The 19,789-nt window shown below is 42.4% G+C and overlaps 1 protein-coding gene across 2 annotated transcripts; it reads left to right on the forward strand.

The window, feature by feature from the left end:
* The first annotated feature begins 436 nt into the window (after positions 1-436).
* On the forward strand, positions 437-19,565 carry SSR1 (signal sequence receptor subunit 1). Of its 2 annotated transcripts, none has more exons than XM_084850369.1 (8): positions 437-628; positions 7,885-8,003; positions 10,843-10,930; positions 11,079-11,341; positions 12,450-12,526; positions 13,097-13,175; positions 14,524-14,617; positions 18,486-19,565. In XM_084850369.1, exons 1-8 carry the CDS (start codon positions 541-543, stop codon positions 18,551-18,553), a joined length of 876 nt encoding a protein of 291 aa, XP_084706495.1. In that variant the 5' UTR covers positions 437-540; the 3' UTR covers positions 18,554-19,565. The 2 variants fall into 2 exon arrangements, with proteins under 2 accessions (XP_084706495.1, XP_084706496.1); XM_084850370.1 differs by lacking the exon at positions 18,486-19,565 and adding an exon at positions 14,966-15,103.
* The last annotated feature ends 224 nt before the right edge of the window (positions 19,566-19,789 follow it).

The following is a 19,789-nucleotide window of genomic DNA, read 5'->3' on the forward strand; positions in this document are numbered from 1 at the left end:
TATCAGTGAACCTCACCCACGGCTCAGGTCAGGGAAGAAAAACACTGCTTATGTATAAGAATTTGTCGCGAACCACTGAAGAAACCGGAGGCCGGTCTAACCTCCGCTCGCACCTCAAGCCAACGCGCCACGATTTTGCGCATGCGCACGAGGTTGGTTGGCGAGCGCTAGGTAGTCAAGGCGTGCGCATGCGCCCCAGGCATAAGCCTGTCCAGGGAAGGAACGGCGTGTGGAGAAGCATCGAGATACGAAAAGTTTGCGCGAGAGCTCTTGCACATGCGCATTTGAAGTTAGACGCCAGCGTTCTGGCTAGGAAGTCTAGGGGAACCTCAAGTCACGTGACCCGCCCTCCACCTTCCAGGGGAGGACACGTCTCCCGTACCGTGGGGAGGAGTCAATGGGTCAGCGTGATGCCGCGGTGACGTAACGGCGTCGCGGGGTCAGGAAGGCGGGACGTCGGCCGGATGGGAGCCTCTCGCCATTGCGTAGCGGCAGGAAAAAGCACTAACTGCCGCGGAGGGCGCTAGTTGGCCCGCTACCATGAGGAAATCCCTGCCCCAGCTGCTGCTGCTCGTGCTGCTCGCCTTCCCCGCCGCCTTGCTGCTCGGCGGCGCCCGAAGTGGCCCAGGTGAGAGAGACGAACTGAGGGAGAAGGAACGCGAGCGGGCGCGCGCTGCCCTCCCCCTCTCTCGTCGCGGGCGCCGGCGGCGGTTGCTGCGAGGGGCGCGGGGGCTGCGCACTTTTAAACGGGAGCAGCGCGTGAGGCGGTTCCTCGCGGCGGGTCGGCGGGCGAGTTCCCAGCGAGCTCCGCTTCGGTGCCTGCCCGCCCCTGTGGCAGAGGGGGCTACGCCGCTGCTCCGGCGCGCTCTCCCTCCTCCCCGCGGGGTGACGTGTCAGTCCAGTTCGCTGGTACTATCCCCCCACGCGCGCACACTTACCCATATGGCGGCGTGTAGCTTCACTTATTTATTTATTTATTCTTGTTCACCTTCTGAGGAATTATTATTATGCTGTGTAATGGGCTAACAGCCGGGGTGGGAGTGAGGTTTTTCTGGCTGCCCTCAGCGGGACCCGTGTGGAAAACTCAAGCCCCTGCTGCAGCCTATGCCTCGAAGTGGTACGTTGCCCGAGAGCCGATGCTGCTGTGATTCCTCACTACTTCCTTCGCAAAACCACGCGCGGTTCCTCGGAGCTTACAGTAGTGGCTCGGGTTTGTCCTCTGACCCCACCTGAAGGCTTAGGAAGCAACCTAACTGCAGCACTTGGCCTCGCGGGTGAGCAAGCGACAGACCAGTTTCTCTTTAAAAAGAGCGAGAGTTGTTAAAACAGAAATAGCTAACGGACGCATAGCATTTCAAATTGACATGATCGTGGAATACAACTTGTTTGATATCAAGTACAACTTACTGAATTCCTCTCATCTCCATGACAGATGAGACAGTCATATAACTAGTGCTGGTTTGTAGGGTTTGCGCTATTTTGGTTAAGTTTTCTTGAAATAACCTTAGTAAGTGCTTAATTGGAGCTAATTTCTGTCAGCTCTGTTAAGTCTGCTGTGGAATTGTTTTATTTTAATAAAAGTTGTGTGGAGCGTGGAGATTAATGATGTCAAAAATTGGCTTCAATATCTAGTAGACATAATGCAGCTGTTTCATCTGAAAATCAAGGTAGTGCTGTGTATGCTTGCATCTGGTGTCCCAGATATGCTCAGGCGTGGGATGGATTTTGAGAATCTCTGATCAGAATTAGTGTAGAGAGGTTGCTGAAATACGCGAGTTGGACCTTACAGCATTCAGTTGACCTAGAGCATTTTTGTGGTTCCCCACAGTCAGTGTTCATTTCTTCATGCATGTGCCTAAAAAATGCAGTAACACCATGCTTTCTTGAGAGTGTTTGCTGTCAAATGGACTGTATTGCCTCTTACAAGTTGGTTACAATTAATTAACTGGGCACTTTGGAACAGAGCGGACACAAGGACGTGACTTTCTCCCCCCTAATCTAGAGACAGAAAGTTGTCTGCATAAGTGTGATGAATTTTGTACCTGGTAAATTTAATTTTGTGTTTCACAGTTGCCTATGAACAAATACAGGAGTTAATTTAACATAGTTATTGCCCTTTTTTAATCATTCAGGTGGTAAAAGCATGGCTTACTTTCTTGGCCTCTCAAATCGTGTTTGTAGTAAGGGTTCTAGTCTACGTTGGTGAGTGAGCAGAGAACTTGAGAAAGTAGTTGACCCTGATCATGAAAAACTAGCGCAGAATAGAAGTATGGGAATTGTATGTTGGGCTTTTAATTATATGCAGGTGTGAACATGGTTTCAGCAACAGGTACAATTCACTGAGCTGTCTTAGCACGTTTTACACATGCTGGCCAAGGCTGAATATTGAGGATACAATGACACATGTGGTGATGTTCTTGGCGAGCATTATGTGGTTTTACCCTCAAGTTCTTGTCTCTTCAAACCTCTCTGGGGTCCTGACAGCGTGGAGTTATTTTCAGTTAAAACACACATCCATACTTCCAAACTCATGTGCAATATAGGAATTACAAAAAACAAACATCAAATAATTGGCAATTTCATATGTGGATACCATAAATGCTGTGTGTTCCATATGTTCTGTGTGAAAATAGTTCAAAATATTGAACTATATGAGCTTCCGTCGTGCGTTAAAAACGCTGTTGTTCAGGCAGGCATTTGGGGTGGGTTAGGGTATTTTAGAAAATGTTTTTATTGTAGAATTTTTTTGTTTTAAACTGTTTTTATTGTATGTTGTACATCGCCCAGAGTGGCTGGGTGACCAGCCAGATGGGCGATTAATAAATTTAATAATAATAATAATATAATAAAAAAGCTGTTCCACCATATGCCTTATTCATGACCTCATGGTGAATCTGCATCATTAGCAGCATGAGAAGGTGGATGTCAAGGCAGGGAAAGAAATTGTATCCAAGAGTTTATAAAGAGTAGGTATAGAAAGCACAATGTCTGATACTAGCAACTATTCTTTGGATGTTTATATCACTGATTGTCTGTTATATGATATAAGAAAAGGCCCTGCTGGATAGACCTTCTCCAGCACTGTGTTTCCCATAGTGACCAACAAGATGCCCATGAGAAGCCTACAAACATGACACAAGGGTGGTAGCTTGTCGCATACTGCTTCTAAACCTAGATAGCACCATCATCACTAGTGACCATTGGTAGCTTTATTCCCCTTTATCTAATCCCCCTTTAAAACAATCAAGCAGTGGCCGTCATGATGTCATGTAGAAGCAAATTCCATAAGTGTGTGGCAGTACTTCCTTTTGACTGTCCTGAATCTCCTGGCAGTTTTACCATGAACCCCAAAGATCTAATATGGCAGAGGAGGGCAACCACTCCGAACCAAACCGGTGGGCTGGATGATGTCAGGGAGTATAGCCTCATACCCAAAGCCCAGCCCACTCCCATGACATCATCCACCCCAACCACTTTAAAAAAATAATGCAGAGAGAGACATGGAGTTCCATGTTTCTTTCTTTGCATGGAGAAAGGGACTCGGCCAGGGCTTGCAGAAGCCGGCTCCTGCAAGCCCCAACTGAGTTACGCTTCTCTTTCCCGCACTGCTTGTGCCCCATTTGATATGCAAGCAACACGGGAAGGGACTCGGACGGAACTTGCAGAAGCTGACTCCTGCAAGCTCTGCCCAAGTTAGACTCCTTCCTGTGCTGCTTACATCCTGATAGGGGTGCGTGATGCGGGGGAGTCTCCAGTTTATCTCCCAATTTCTGCATGGAGATAACAGAGAGATTCCCTGGGGACAAGGTGTGGGGCCTGCAAAGGGTGCTCAAACCTCTGGGGGCAGGATTGGGTCCCAGTGGCCCACAGGCCGGAGATTGTCCTTCCCTGTAATAGAGGAAAGGAAGAAACTCCTATCCTCTTTCTCCATTGTGCTTAAATGTTTCAGCTACTGTCTTGCCCCCCAGTCACCCTTTTTTCTATACTATAAATCCAAAAACATCTGTCTTTGTAGGGAAGATGCTCCAGTTCCCTAATCATTCTGGTTTTCCTTCTTTGCAATATCCTTTTTGAGATGGAGGTGCGGGCAGGATTGTTCACAGTATTCCAAATGTGGCTGCATCATAAATTTATATAAGGTCATTACAATACTAGTGGTTTTATTTTCATTCTGTTCTCTAATAATCCCTCACATGGAATTTGCCTTCTTCTGCAACTGTCACACACTGAGCCAACCTATCCACCACAACCCAAGATTTCTCTCCTAGTTAGTCACCACCAGCTCAGACCCCATCAGTGTCTATATAAAATTAGGGGGGAAATTGCCCTGTGTGCATCACTTTACACTTAAACTACACTTGTCAACTTATTGCCCATTCATCCTATTTGAAGATATCCTTTTGGTTTTATGGATTGTCCTTCTGATAACTACATGGCTATTACTCGGTTTACTAGCGTTATCAGGTTACTCTCATTATAGCTAGCAAACTTCATGTCCAATTGATTTCTGATGTGTATCATTGTAGGTGATTTATATTTCCATTTGTACCTGTATATGGTCATACAATTATGTTTCTTGGGTTTTGTGATTACTTGTTAATTAGCTATTCCTTCTGGAGGTTTCAGATCCTTGTTCCCTTGTACCTTTTGTTACTGTTTTTAGGTGAAATAAAGTCAAGCTTCTGATCAAATTTTGGTGCAAATACTAGTGATGTGCAACCCTTATTCACTTCATTGGGAGGCATTTGTGCATGTATTCAACAAATTCATTTCATTGAGGCATGTACAATGATAGTATGTGGTGGAATGTGTGCTCATTATCTTCCAACTATTTTGCCCAGCAAGTTATTCTGGCTGAGAATTGTAGAGCTAATTCCAGAGATAAATGCCAGTGCACTTCCTTATCTGTAATCGCATAAGATATCGTTTAGATTTTGGTTAGTTCACATTTATAGTGGCTGGGTTCATATAACACAAAAACCCACTTTCAAGATTGAATGTGGGTTGTCCTTGAACCATGGGTGATGGTTGAACCATGGGTTGTTGTGTTGTGTGAATCCATCTGCACTAACATACCATGGTTTGTGAGCGGGGATGGGTTCACGCACCAAGACAACCCATGGTTCAACAACAACATTCCACACTCGGCCTTGAGTGTGGGTTGTTGTGCAAACCCAATCAGTATTGCACCTAGTACTGCACCAGGAATACTTGTTCAAGAGAACTGAAGGGTAGCACTTCCCTTAATTATTGGGGCTGTGTCTGGCTGCCTTAACAGATGTTGAATATACTCCTTCCCTTCCACTACGATGCGGCGATGCCACATCATCATTCTTTCTAAAATGTATAGGAGAGATCAAGAAAGCTGGAAAACATCCAGTTGCTTGGAAAACTTTTGAGTGGCCTGCTGTAGTTAAGTACTTCAGTTGTGCTTGCTTTTTAGGAAAGTATTACGGAATCTTCTTCCCAAAAGGTATCCAGAAGTCTTTAAGTAGAATAGCTAAAGCCAGTTGGGAAATAAAAGAAAGATTTTACATTTTCTCCTATGTATTTCTGTGCTCACATTCTTCATATTGTGAGCCTCCACTTCAAAACATTTATGATAATTGTGATGTAAGAGGCCTGTTCTAACCTTTTCTTCCCAATAGACAGCTAAATTAAACCAATATGTTGATCTTAAGCTCTGAAATCAGTTGAACTGAGATGTAGTGAAGCTTCTGAGTTGTGCTTGCTCGATAGACAACTAAGACCTTGCCCTAATGTCTTAAGGGAAAGGGAAATTTGATTTCCATTGTTTCTGCCCTCAAAAAAGAGGGGTTGCTTTTGCCTTTTATTTGGAGGAAGTCTCCTAAACTCCTTTATTGCAGTTTTTCCCTATATTGCCATCCCTAGTTTTGGCAAAATGCTCTATCCACAGTATTGTGTGCTCTGATTGTGTAACTTGACTTGTGTGTGCTGACACCAACAGGTATAACTCCACTTGCCAGTTTTCTTGTCAGAATTCTATCAGTGCTGCATTGTGGGTGGACTTAAGTTGCCATACTGTAGATTCAGCTCTACCTTTTGGCAGTAAGTACCCCACTGTGGCATGCTGCTCCCTCCCTTCAGCTCACTTTCTTAACTGGGCAGTTGTGAACTGCTTCAGTTATCTGCCCAGACCTAGTTCTAGAGTTGTAACATTTCCAGAAAATTTGAAATAATGGATGTGATTTTTCCTTTTCTGTCCCCAAAATTTCAATCTTTTCAAACTGAAATATATGCAATACTACTTATCGATCCTAAACTACTTTAAAAAGAACATGAAACATCCATTTTGGTAGCCAAACCAAAAGTTGTCACCAGGCTCCTGCCCTTCCTCCCCTTCAGTATAATGCTATGCACTGTGCTTGGAAGAAACTCCCTTTACATTCACTGAGGCTTACTCCAAGGCAAATGTGCATTAGATTACAGCCTTAGCCCTTAACCTTGGGGCAGTCGCTTGTTCCACCTCCAGCTCCAAACTTTTAGAGGTAGGTGAGGTGAGCAGGGGCTGAATTTGGCAGGGGATGGCCCCTGCCAAAACAACCAGCCCCAACCTTCCTCTCCAGAGTCGGAGGCGGTGAGTGGCTCACCTTCATTCAAGAAAACTCACCTTCATTCAAAACAATAACAGAGTGACTGGAAAAAAGTTTGCACTATGTATAAAACATGCAAGTAGACCACATATATAGAGAGAGGGGGGGGATTTGGAAGGGTGTAGATGGCTAGAAGAGGTGGAGAGCTGAGGAAACTACACTTAATATGTGTGTGCACAGAGTGGAGACAGTTGCTTTGCTCAGGCACCCAAACCTTCCCCCCCAAAACACAAACAACATTACACATGCATGTATACTCACACACTTCAGCAAAGCACAGGCAGCAGTGACAGGAAGTAGCTCCCCAGAGATTTCACCACACACCCTAGCCAGACTGTTTGTCTGCCTTCCTCCCCCTACTCTTCCCCCCAGGAAGGCTGCAGTAGTGGCCACATTGGCCTTTTCCCATGCTTCCCCCCTCCCCCCATTCCAGCTGGTGGGCCTACTGTCCTTTCCCCTAGGCATCTGCCCCAGAAAGGCAGTAGTGGTGATAGCAGCTCTGCGGGCCAGCGGCTCTCCCCAACTCAGCTATGGTCAACCCACTGCCACCTTCACTCCCTGAAGCTTACTAGGTGGCAGAAATGGTTCTTCCCTTCTGTTTGGAAGCATTCTTGGAAGGTGGCTAGATGCATTTCAAACCAAAGTGACAGCAAGGCTACAGCTGCTTCACTTTGTAGTGGGCCTAGTTTCCCATTTTTTTTAAAAAATAAAACCTCTAGTAGGGGGCCTTGCTGATGCTGGAAATGCCAGTCTTCCACTAACTGACTGCTTTCCCAGGAATACTGACACAAGACTTCCCCAGCCATACACAGATGCCTGGGATTGAACCGATGGCCTTTTGCATGCAGAGCATGTGCTCTACCACTGAGCGATGACCTTTCGAGCACTGCATGCTGGTTGGACAAAAGTGCAGTTAGGGAAGGAATTGAAAGGTGTCGTACAGATATTTTAAATAAATACTTTGTATGGTTCCTAGTGCAGTAGGTACTGTATAAAATTGCTTTGATAACTGCTTATAAACAGAGTAAACTATGGATTGTGCTACACTGAGCACTTCTGTGTAAAACACATGGTTCCTTTTGAATCAGGTTTTTAGTGCTCTTTGCTAATGTTACGCACTGTATTGATGCTTCCCAGTAGACAAGTTCTGTGGTGTATTCATGTCTTATCTAAACTGATCATGTAATTGCACTAGAAGCTTTTGTAAACAAAGTTGAAAATAACGTTTTATGGAAAATATTTTAAAACGGGTTTGCTTATTTGCCTCTAGGCTCTAGCTTGCTAGTGGCTGCTCAAGATGCCACAGAAGATGAGGAAGCAATAGAAGATACAGTAGTTGAAGATGAAGATGATGAAGCTGAAGTTGAAGAGGATGAACCTACAGAATTGGTAGATCTTCAAGGATGTTTTTCTGTTCCACAAACTAATGTTTATCACCACCATCTTTAAAGCAGATTAACTGATATCAAGATATTTGAGCTGCCCCAGCTATAAATAGGACATAATAAAGACAGATCTTTGCTAGCTGAAACAAGGAGCAGTCAACAAAATGAGTGGTGTAGGGAGAGAAATGTAGCACTACATTAGAGAGAAGGAATATCTGTTTACTGATTGTAATGTCCTCCTGCTCCAGTTGTGAAAAAAGTACCTTCAGAGTTTTTCTTCTTGATGTGCTGAACTTTATATATGCAGGAAAACATTTATAGGGAAACTTTCAGAAATAATAATCCTGCACGTGCGTTTCTGAAATGGTCTGCTCAGTGTTCAGACTGACTCCTTAATATTTAATGTTTGCTTCCATAGCGTAACAAGAAGACTGATCTTGTTTTAAGCAGGAATATGTTGCTTATGTGGGCAGTGTGGTGGAGATAGTAACTAAGGGTGCAATCCTATCTAGATAGGCAGCCACCTATCCAAAGCAAGGCAGGAGAAGCATGGAGGGGATCGTTCCCTCCGCACTCCTCCTGCCCTGCTTTTTCTGCTGGACAGCCGATTGTGGCTGTCTAGCCACAGGAGCACAGAGCAGGGAAGGAGGCTGCTGTGCGACACATAGGATGTGTCGTACAGGCAGCTACACTCTCCCCACCCTGGAACACCCCCAGCCTCGCCCCTTTCCTGCTGCTCCACACTTCTCTTGTGAGCATGGAGGATGGGGCTGTTCCACGCTGCCTTCAAGGCATCGCAGAAGTGGGGGGAGGTCAGTTCTCCATGAACAGACCTCAGAGTGTGGGCTCTGAGGTCGGTTCCCAGATAACAGCATATCCTATGGCCGTCTAGCAGTCATGGGATTGCTCCCTAAGGGTAGCAAACTCTCCATGACTATATTTTTTCATGGAAATGTGTCTAAGAATACATTTATTTCATAAAACTAATTAGTGAAACAGCAAATGCAGCAAGCCGATCTCGTCTGATGTCGGAAGCTAAGCAGGGTCAGCCCTGGTTAGTACTTGGATGGGAGACTGCCTGGGAATCAGGCTTCTGAACTGAGCAGGGGGTTGGACTCGATGGTCTTGTAGGCCCCTTCCACCCCTATGATTCTATGAAATCTATGAAATGGATATAATTTCAAAGTAGTAATTTTTTATGTGTATCCTTAGGAAGCATGCATACCAGATAAATATAGGGAGCCATCCTATACCCTCCAGACAGCATCTGGAGGGAGGGATAGGATAGTTCAGTTTCCTGGCTCCAAGGTTGGAGACAGTGCTCTGACCTCGGAGACAAAACCATGCTCCCCGCCCCTCCCCATTGAAGCCAGCGCGGAGAGAACCACGCTGGCTACCTCTCCACCCTTGGAAAACAGAGCACAGAGACAGGGAAAAGGGGGTTTCCTGGGGGCAGGCAGGGGAGGAGACCAGGGTGGCTGCACTATGACGTATCCTGTGGCCACCCCAGCCCCCTCCCCTCCCCCCTCCCCCCCCCCTCCATGGCACCACCGCTAGATGGACAAAATCACCCATCTGGCAGACATGCAGGGTGGCTGGAGTGCAGAGGCGAAGATTGCCTCCGCTGTCTTCTTGCCTTGCATTGGATACTCAGCAGGCTCCATGTTTGGAGGCCGCCAGCAATCCACACAGGATTGCGCCCTTAATCGTGCACAAAAGATCTAGTTATTTCTAAGTGTGTGTGTATGGGGTGGGGGGAACAGTGGGGTAAAATTAAAACCAAAAGTACATATAATTCAGACCCAAAAATTATAAATTCACTGGATTGGCTGCAAGACAAATAAAACCAATGTTAAAGGTGTAATTGCATGAAACTGCATTAACAGTGCAGTCCTATGCATGTCTACTCAGAAGTAAGCCCCAGTGGGAGCAATTCAGTGGGAGTTGCTCCTGGGTAAGTGTGTATAGGATTACAGCCCTATTATAGTTGATTTTTTTTTATATTCCAGTATTTCAACTCATACTTTTGGCTATTTATTTTTATATATTTATACAGCGTATTAAATTAACAAGATTTTTTTTACTTAGCAAATATGCAGAATTAGATCCCCATTGGTTTAGGGCATCAAATATATTTCCAGAACCCCAGTTATTCAATGATGTAGGTTATAGCTGAGTTTTGGAGAAACGCTCTAAATCTCATGCTGAGTACATGAGAATTGTGCTAGGAAAATGCTGTCTTCTTTCTATATTTGGATTGTGTGAAGCTGTCATTGGAATTTTACCAGGATGTTGTTTCTGAATTAAACAGGATAGATTTTTCATCTTGGCTACTAATCTTTTGCTTCAGGATTATCTCATAACATTTCTAATATTTGAGGTAGATTGTAGGCCATGTTACTGTAAAATATCGAAACATCGCTGGGAATAAAACAAGCTTTAACTTTTTCCTTAATTGATGCTCATTGCTACACAGTGTAAGGTTTTTTTTCCAGCTAGTGGCTTGGATCCAGAGACATGCTGGTGGAACATGACTTCCCTGCCATCTTCCTCCCCCTGGCACACAAGTCTCTCCTCTGGATCAGGGAACCCTTGAGGGTGCTGCCAGAGGAAAATGGTCAGAAAAGTCACATTCCACCTGCCCCCTCTGCCTGTGCATCTCTGCATACAATCTCTTCGGCTGCTGCTGTTAGTAATATTAAATCTGAAGAAATCCTGAATGATTTTTGAGGAGTGCATTATTTTGTATGGAAATTCTTTGATGTGATAGTAACCTTACAATGGCTGGAATTTGTTGCTTCATTGTTCATCGTAGGCTTTTCAAAAACATTCTCTTGTATTAGACAGAAGAGAAGGAGGAAGAAGACCTTTCAGGAGAACCCAAAGCGTCACCTAGCGCTGATACAACAATCTTGTTTGTGAAAGGAGAAGGTAAATTATAGCTGTATTTTACATCAGGCCAGCATACTTTGTCAGTTTAGTCTCTTGTAATTATATAGATTTTAATATGCAGTGTCTTGAATGTTTTACGTTGTGCACAAAATTGCATCTTAATCCTTTCCCTAATTTTCCTCCCTAGATTTTCCAGCAAACAACATTGTGAAATTTTTAGTAGGCTTTACTAATAAGGGTACAGAAGACTTCATTATAGAGTCTCTAGATGCTTCATTCCGGTATCCTCAAGATTACCAGTTTTTCATTCAGAATTTCACCGCTCTTCCGCTGAACACAGTTGTTCCACCACAGAGACAGGCAACCTTTGAATACTCCTTTATACCTGCAGAGCCTATGGGTGGTCGTCCCTTTGGACTGGTTATCAATCTGAATTACAAAGACCAAAATGTGAGTGGTGGTCTGGTTAGCTCGAAAGGAAGGGGCTAAGTTTTCAGTGTTAAACTAGGTATTTGTTGTGGTTGGTAGTTGATCTACAAGTTCTGCTATAGCTACATTCCAGGATGACATTCCAAGGTTTGTGATAATTGGTTTTGGGATGAGACGTTAACCTGGTTCACACATAACAGTCCATGGTTTAAACAACCCATGGGTTGTCATGCACAAGTGGGAGAGAACGTGCACGCTGTCTCCTGCATGCCCACCACTTCTGCTTCTAATCAACAACCTATGATCGACTTATTTGTAGGTTGTTGAGTGTGACATGTGAAGCTGGACTGATGGGGTGTTTAGGGGCAAAACAACCCAGCAGTTAATCTACCCTCTCCTGCTCATCCCAGTAGCCCGTGAGTTGTTCACATGATTGGTGGTCATTATATGCGAACAGGCCCACTATAGGCTAGGGCTGTCTCAGAGCCTGGTTTGAACGGGTGTAGTCTTGTGATCAGAAGAGCAGTGCGTTTTAAAAATCGTGTTTTTGCCTGTCGACTCCTCCCCTCCCTCCCCAATAGTCTACACTTCAGAATTTTTATATGTTCTGACATACATGTTTTATTTCTTGTTTGCACCAGAATTGGGCCTTTTTTGGCCCAGAATTGGACCATTTAAAGATTTTTTTCTCTTCCCTTCCCACTCCCTGCTCCCTGACCAATGCCCCCTTACCAAGAAAGCTTCTTAAATCTCAAATTATCATTCTTATTTATCATGCCTTCCTTAATCAGTATTAATAATTGTTTTGGGTTCTGGCTACAAGACAAGCTCCACTTTCAGTAGACTGGATGCTCCTCTTCCATTTGGTGTGCACATAATATGTGTAAAGCTTTTAAAATGGGTGTTGACAAGCAGAGACCTAGAAATCATCTAGCCATGTAAGACAATAAATGCTGTTGTTTGTCATCTGCAACATGTGTCGAAATCATGGACAAGCATTAAAAAGAGCTGGAGGCAAGGGCAGGGAATGTAGTTCATCCCTAGAGACCTATAGTAATATATGTGCCACCTACTGACATGAATCTGATATTTTTGGCAAGCTTTAATCTTAGTGCATGTCTCATCTTAGGGGAACTTCTTCCAGGATGCTGTTTTCAATCAAACTGTTACAATTATTGAAAAAGAAGATGGATTAGATGGTGAAACGTAAGATTAAATACCCTATTAGCTGATTTTGGAATAGTAACTTGTCTTTCACAGCACTGCAAAGAAGCTAAGGGATGTGTTTCATTTATTGCACGCAGCTCCATTAGCCTCACTTTTTATGAATAAGACATCAGGGTTTGCAGTAGCTGGAAGTGTTGGTTTTCTTGATCACCGAAATGTTTGGAGGGACAGAAGAGATTCTTGCTGTCAGCACTGAAGAACTATTACAGGACGATTACATAATGGAGAGCTGAAACAAACTTGCTCCTTTCTTCATCTATTTGAATACTCCTGTGAACATTGATCCAAATGAGCATTTGGCTATCCCACCAAGGTTATCTAGATTGTACTGGTGTCCCTTGATTCATCTTTGATTGGATAATCTGGATAGTCTGGCTCCCTTCTATCCAGGCATGGATCCTTAACAGTACTTTACAGAAAATACTTGAGTTAATATTGGGAGGCCCTTGTTTCTTTTAAGCTGGTAAAAGTGTTCAGGGATAATGTTTGCAGTTTTCCTCTGTTAAAAGAAATGAGAACTTACTACACTTTTTCCTCTTTCTAAATAAGGATCTTTATGTATATGTTCCTTGGTGGACTTGGCCTGCTTGTCATTGTTGGTCTGCACCAGCTGTTAGAATCTAGGAAGGTAAGTAATTGCTTCTGAGCATCCCCTTTCCTGATTATAGGATGTTAATGTTTATTTCTGGGTTCAGGATGGTCCCATATTTCTCAAAAGCTAACCTCATCTGTCTAGTATGAGGATGGGTGTTCTCTAATATCCTTAGAAGAAGGAAAAGTCATGCCATATAGTTAAAAACTGCTTTGCTTGAGGCAAGCCTTAATGCAATACAGTTTACACAAAGATAAAACTACCATGCGATATCAGTATAACCAATATATAGTTTATACTGGAGACAGTGGGTCAATTTCTGTTTATCTGAATGACCTGGTTTGCACATCGTCAACAACCCATGGTGAAGAAACTGGCTCTTTGAAAATACAGCAGAAAAGTGTGTGTGCTGGTTTCCATGTACTAAACAACCTGGGGACCCCACATCCCTGGGTTGTTTATTGTGACATCCAAACCTAGACCTCCAGGGTGTTGGGGGATAGACAACCCAGAGTTTGAACCCACCATAGGGTGTCTGGGTTGTCTCTGGGTCATAGCGGGGGGAGGGGGGCGAGGAGGAACTGTCCACATGCTCTTTCCCACTGAATTTTTAATAACTTGTGGCTTTTGAACCATGGGTTGTTGGTGACTTGTAAACCAGGTCAGTAAATGTCTTCTCCATGCAGTGGTACTTTGTGCAATTAGCATATGACTTTAATGGACCACATCTGCACATTTTTCTTACCTAACAGAATGTTTTAAAATGGGATCAAATGTTAAGTGTTACTGTAAGAGGAGGTATAAGACTACTTAAGCAAACCTTAGTCACAATTTGAACAGTGAAAAATGGCTAAATACAGCTCTGTGTAGAAACATGGCAAGTTAGATTTTTGATCTTTGCCTACCAGTAAGATGTACACTGAATTATGTAAGGAACTAATGATATCCAGGCCACCAAGCATTGAAACTATTGAAAATGTTGGGCAAATCAGCAACTTTTGGTGTAAAGCTAAAACTGCTAGGATTGTACAAACATACCACAAGTTGTGTGACCAGCTAAATTCAGTAACTTGAAAACAAACTTGTAAAATATATTTTCTTACAGTTGTGAGATGTATTATCTTTTACTATAAATAGAAGAGATAGTTTTTGTACAGAAGATGACAAAAGATTTATTTAAGGGGAGTAGCAGTTATAAAACTGAATTTCCAGCTAATACAGCTTTGTCCTCATAGTTCCTTAATGTTTCTGAACATCTAGTGAACATAATGCCAGTTTTATTTACCTTTGAATTATATTTTCATTTAATAATCTGGTGATAGTGCCCTTTATAGGGAAGAAAATAGCCAGTTTCCTTACTAAATTTTGTTTCTAATGCCTCCAGAGAAAAAGACCACCTCAAAAAGTAGAGATGGGGACATCCAATCAGAATGATGTTGACATGAGTTGGATTCCTCAAGAAACTTTAAACCAAATCAGTAAGTATCAAGACCTGTAGTCCAGAAATGAATTTCGTATAGGCACAGTACCCATTTAGATAAGTGAATGTTGTAATAGAAAACCTTCCAAATTTGCTTTCTAAATGGTTTGGGTTGTTGGTGGATTTATTTAATAGCTATTTTTCTAAAGTAGAACTGTAATTCTCTGGCTAGTGATGCTGTGTACTGGGTGGGGGTGGAGATTGAGGGAGCTGCAGAGCTCTAAATCTTGCTGGCTTCTAGCTGACTCAGAAATAAGTCCAAATATGTCATTAGATCTGTTAAATGCTTGTGGACTTTTCTAACATCTTTGCTGTCTCTTCTGTTTTGTTTTTCCTGTGGCTTCAGTGCAAAGTAGACGAGGTGAGACAAATTTTATTGGGCTGAGGCTTCTAAAATACATATCTGTGCACTAATTAGGTTCTTCTGCATCGAACTTATTTCTGTTTGGTGTCTAGTGTACTTCAAATAACTGCATGTGGTTGCAAAATAACATCAAGGTTTTGAGGGTTTCACCAATATCTCTGAGCGAAAAAGCCAGATTAAATCCCACATTTTTATTAAATCCCACAGATTTAATCCCATTTGATAGATTAGCTATTACATATTTTAAGGAGGTTGATGTTCAAACACAAACTTCATTGTCTTGTTAACACAGTGCAATCACCTAGAAACCATTAAATTTTCAGATATGCCTTCAACCATTCCATTCTAGCTATTTTACCATGCTATTTGTATGGGATTGACTGCTGTGCTCTATTCAAAATGGCTCTATTTAAGGAATGGCACAAGTGTGAAGTGCTTGCCACTCACCTATTTCTTTCTGGGTGTCACTGGTTTACCTAAGTTGGATCTAAGGCAGAATTGTACCTATCAGGGCAGGGGAACACCAAGGAATCAGTAGGGGAAAGGAAAAGAGAAAGTGATCTGCCCATTGATGAGCCCAAGTGTGATCAGTTGAGGGGTGATATCTAAGGACCACTACAAAATTTTCATTGAGCAGTATTAAAATTTATAAACAGAAAAAGTTTCATGAAACTTTCCAGTCACATGGTTCTTTGTCTGAGATTGTACAGTGTGATAGGAAAGGAATAAACATCATGACTAGCTAATAGCCAGAGTTCTTAATAAGTGCTATTACTTAGCAAAAGCTCAAATGGAACACTATAAAAATACTTTCATTGAATTTTTTGTACAGTTAGGCTGCTTAAATCCCAATGAAGTCAACTGGATTTAAGTAGCCTAACTGGCTGCAATCATATAAACACTTAGCTGGGCATAAATCCCACTGAGTTCAGTGGAGCTTTCTTATAAGTAGACATGTATAGGATTGCTCTATGTGCCCAAGATCGTAGCATTTGTTGATTATAAGGAAAATAATGTGTAGACTCGGGAAGGGCAAAGATCCCAAACCTAGAGGTGTCATGCTTGTCCTAAAAAATACCTCATACTGAAGCATAGCTTCAAAGGATAACCACAAGCAGTTTCAAAGTATCTGCATTTCAGCTACAACTGTAAATTTCATTTTACAAGTGTAAGTCTCTACTTAATTTAGCCTCTAGTCTTGTATTTCTGAACTTTATAGATTAAAAACTTAAGCCAAAGAGATGTTAACTTCCCCAGAGAAATACAAGTCTTGCTACAAGACTTGTCCGTCCTTCCTTCCTTCCTTCCTTCCTTCACGTACATCGAAAATAAACCCCCAAGTGGATCAAAGGGCTGTTATTCTAGTGATATCTGCACTTTTTATGAGGAAAAAAATCTGCTTCACACAACCTTAAGAGCATCAAGACGTCAGATTAACAGAATTTAGAACAAGAAGCAACTCTTTCTAAAGCTGCTTATAGACTTGTTACAGTCTTTCATACCTAATTTTGCAAAGTAAATATGAACAGTTTCTCTGTATTGCTAAAAACTAGGCAAATCCTTGGCAGTTTTCAGAATGCACACTATAACGTTATAATTTTTATGGTCTCACATCACCGGTTCCATATTGAAACAAAAGATATTCACTCTTGATGCAAAACAGCAGTTTGGTGACTAGAAAGTCATGATTGAGCTCTTGGGGGACTTTTAAAAAAGATTTAGGTCACTGTTTGGACTTGGTGCTCATATTTATGGCTGGTAAAAGTGGCATTGAAGCCTCTAACACTGGTTGAGTTGGTGGTGTGGTGTAGAATATTCAGTTACTAAAGGAGCTAAACAGCAGAACAGCTTCTGTGAGGCAAAGTGAAGTTGTAAATTTGGCTGGGATTAAGAATTCTCACTGGGACAGCCTAGAAACTGGAAAGAATTGGGGAACCTAAGGCACAAGGAGCTTGGAGGCAACAATACTGGATGTACTGAAGTAGGGAATGTACTGAGAAGGAGAAACCAGAATTAAAGCTTGATGGAGAGTGATGGAGATTAAAGCTTGATGGAGAGACTTAAAAGAAAAGGATAGAGGGAGTTGAGGCAAGGAGGAGTTAGTCAGAAGGGGCTATGAAGAAACTTCATAGCGCTTAAGGTCAGAAAGGGCTGCCTGCTATGGGGGTGCAGGAAGGGGATAGAACAGGAATAGGAATGTTGGTCAAGAGACAGGGTGGCTAAAGGAAATGAGATGATGCAGACAGAGGCCTAAAAAGCAGGGCCCGAGGAAACAATGGATGGTGGAGACATGAAGTTGATGAGAGGGACTGGGGCAAAACTTGGGGTATAGAGATAGGAGGGCCTGTGCAAATTCATAGGAAGGCAGTGGAGAGGCAACGGAGGTTTAGAGGACTGTCGGCCAGGGAGTTGGGAGTTGATAGGGTTGATAGTTCTGTAGTCTAGACCGTATAGGGGAATTCCCGATGTTGGTACTGCAGTATTGTGAACTGACAAACTTAAGGGGCCAGCCAAGGGCAAGAAACAGTTTGGGGGAATTTAATTCCACACTCTGGGCTTGTTCACATGACATGACAGCCCACTATGGGTTCTTTAATCCCCAGTGAGGCTGTGGAGTGCATACAGCCATCATTTTGAATATGCAACCCACCCACCCACCCTGCTCAGGGTTTGTTGTGTCGTGCAAATTCAATGAGCATTGTTTAACCCTCAGATAACCCACACTTGCTGGATTCGCATGACACGACAACCCTGGAGTGGGGGTTGCATAAGCAGCATGGTGCCCACAGCAAGCTGTGTTGTGCAAACCCAGTCACTGACTTGAACTAACCAGGCATTACTTGTATTAAGACTTCTAGTCCTTATACTAATTTGGCTTTTACAAAAATAAAAAAAACATTTGGCTTTTACAAAAATATATGATAGTTTAAGGTGCCATTGTGTTTGGTACAAGCTACTAATTTATTTATTACATTTCTATACCGCCCCATAGCCAAAGCTCTCAGGGTGGTTTACAAAGATTAATGTGACTACCCTTTTGGAATTACTAACTTAATACTTGGCATCCTTCCTATTTAGTGCAATTTATAATTCTACAGGTAGTAGACCTCAAGAAGAATATTTTTAGAACTAGCTGCCCTTAGCCATAGAGGGTAAATGGGACATAATGTTTCCTTCATCCCAATAACAGCTATGCAAGCTGATGCCCTGCCACTCCTGTTTTACATTCAGGAACCGAAATTGAGCAAAAGCATCTTGCTCAAGGTGATCCAGTTTCCATAGAACAGCTGTGGTTGAATGCCTTGGGCTCCCATTGTTTTAGGATTACATAGGAAATAGACCACTTATTGCATGTTCATAACCACAGAAAGCACATATGGTGCTTTCACATCTGCCTATTGCATGATAGTTTCTTGAGTGGATAAATAGTATAGTTTCTCCCCCCCAAAAGATTTCAGTTAATTGATCATATTAGGTAACTCCTGTTCTTTTTTTCCTTCAGACAAAGCTTCACCAAGACGGTTGCCCCGCAAGAGGTCACAGAAGAGATCAGTGGGATCTGACGAGTAAATATTGTTAGTATTGTCAGCCTTTACTAACCCAGCCATCCAACCCCTCCCTCTTGTTTTTGCTTGAATTGGGAGTTGTGCTGAGAAGCCATATTGACTGAGGAGAATACTATGAAACATTTGGACTAAGCATTTAGTTGTGTTCGGAGAACATTGCTAAAAATGCACTTCTTGTTCCTTTTAAAGAAACTTTTAATTAAGAATCATTGTGCTATCTGAAATGTGCCTTTAGAGTCTCTTCATAATGCTGATTTGTCATCTGCACGCCTTTGTTTCTGACTTTTTGTCAGAAACACAAATACGTCATTTCCTACGCTATTCTGATTGTATCCTGTCATATAAGGTCTTTATGCATTTTCCTATCTATTACTCAGATTCATTGATCTCATTCTTTGCTACATGTATGCAGCTACTTTTTAGGAAGCATGTTGAATCTCTCATAAAGCACTGAGTCGCATTTTTGTGTAACTAGTATTCTAAAGGCACAAGCAGGTGTAACTGCTTTTAGCAGTATTTTTTTTACATTGCTGCTGCTGTTTGACATTAAGTGCACACTGAGTCTGAAATCCCAAATATTCTTGCATATGTGTCAAATAAGGGATTTCTACAGCAGCCGCACTTGTGAAGTATGGATTGTGTGCTCACTTCAGCATGTCATCCCCTTTTTTGATTGCAATATAACTGTATATCTGTAATAAATTGTTAGTAGTTTGACTTTAGTCAACAGATCTGGTAATCATAGCCAGATGAGTAACTTTTGAATGCTAGTTCAAATTGATATAAATTGGGCCTCATCAATATAATTGTAGGGACTCTCCCACCAATCATGGATAGAAAAATGCAATGAATTTCTTTGATAAAGCTGGATACAAGGTTTGACTTTCATGAAGGTGTTTTTGGGCAACCATTTACAAACTGTACATCAGAATTGTGCTCTTCCGTTCCCATATTTGATTGTATACAAAACAAGTTCTAAAATTACAGTAAAAATATAAATTAAGTTTTATTTTTGAGTTTTGTGGTGCCTTCTCTCTTTTTGAGCTTTATTAGTTTCTATTTAGAGTTAGAATTACCTTTTTAGAGTTATGCCTAGAGGTGGAATCCAACTCCGCATTTCACTATAAAGAAAATCCCAACCGGAAACTTAATTCCATTGTTAACCTCCTGCTTGACTTGCTGAGAATTGGACATTGATTTCATAATTTAAACGATTTAATACTGACCTCCTTGGCTTTTC

The sequence above is a fragment of the Heloderma suspectum genome, chromosome 4, assembly GCF_057233095.1.
Source record: "Heloderma suspectum isolate Gila_16-S chromosome 4, 16-S_ref, whole genome shotgun sequence".
In the NCBI taxonomy this organism is placed as follows: domain Eukaryota; kingdom Metazoa; phylum Chordata; class Lepidosauria; order Squamata; family Helodermatidae; genus Heloderma; species Heloderma suspectum.

Coding starts and splice junctions, on each gene's coding strand:
- SSR1 (XM_084850369.1), top strand. CDS start 541: ATGAGGAAATCCCTGCCCCAGCTGCTGCTGCTCGTGCTGCTCGCCTTC. Junction 10,931..11,078: donor CTTGTTTGTGAAAGGAGAAG/GTAAATTATAGC, acceptor TTTCCTCCCTAG/ATTTTCCAGCAAACAACATT. Junction 14,618..18,485: donor AGAAACTTTAAACCAAATCA/GTAAGTATCAAG, acceptor TTTTTCCTTCAG/ACAAAGCTTCACCAAGACGG.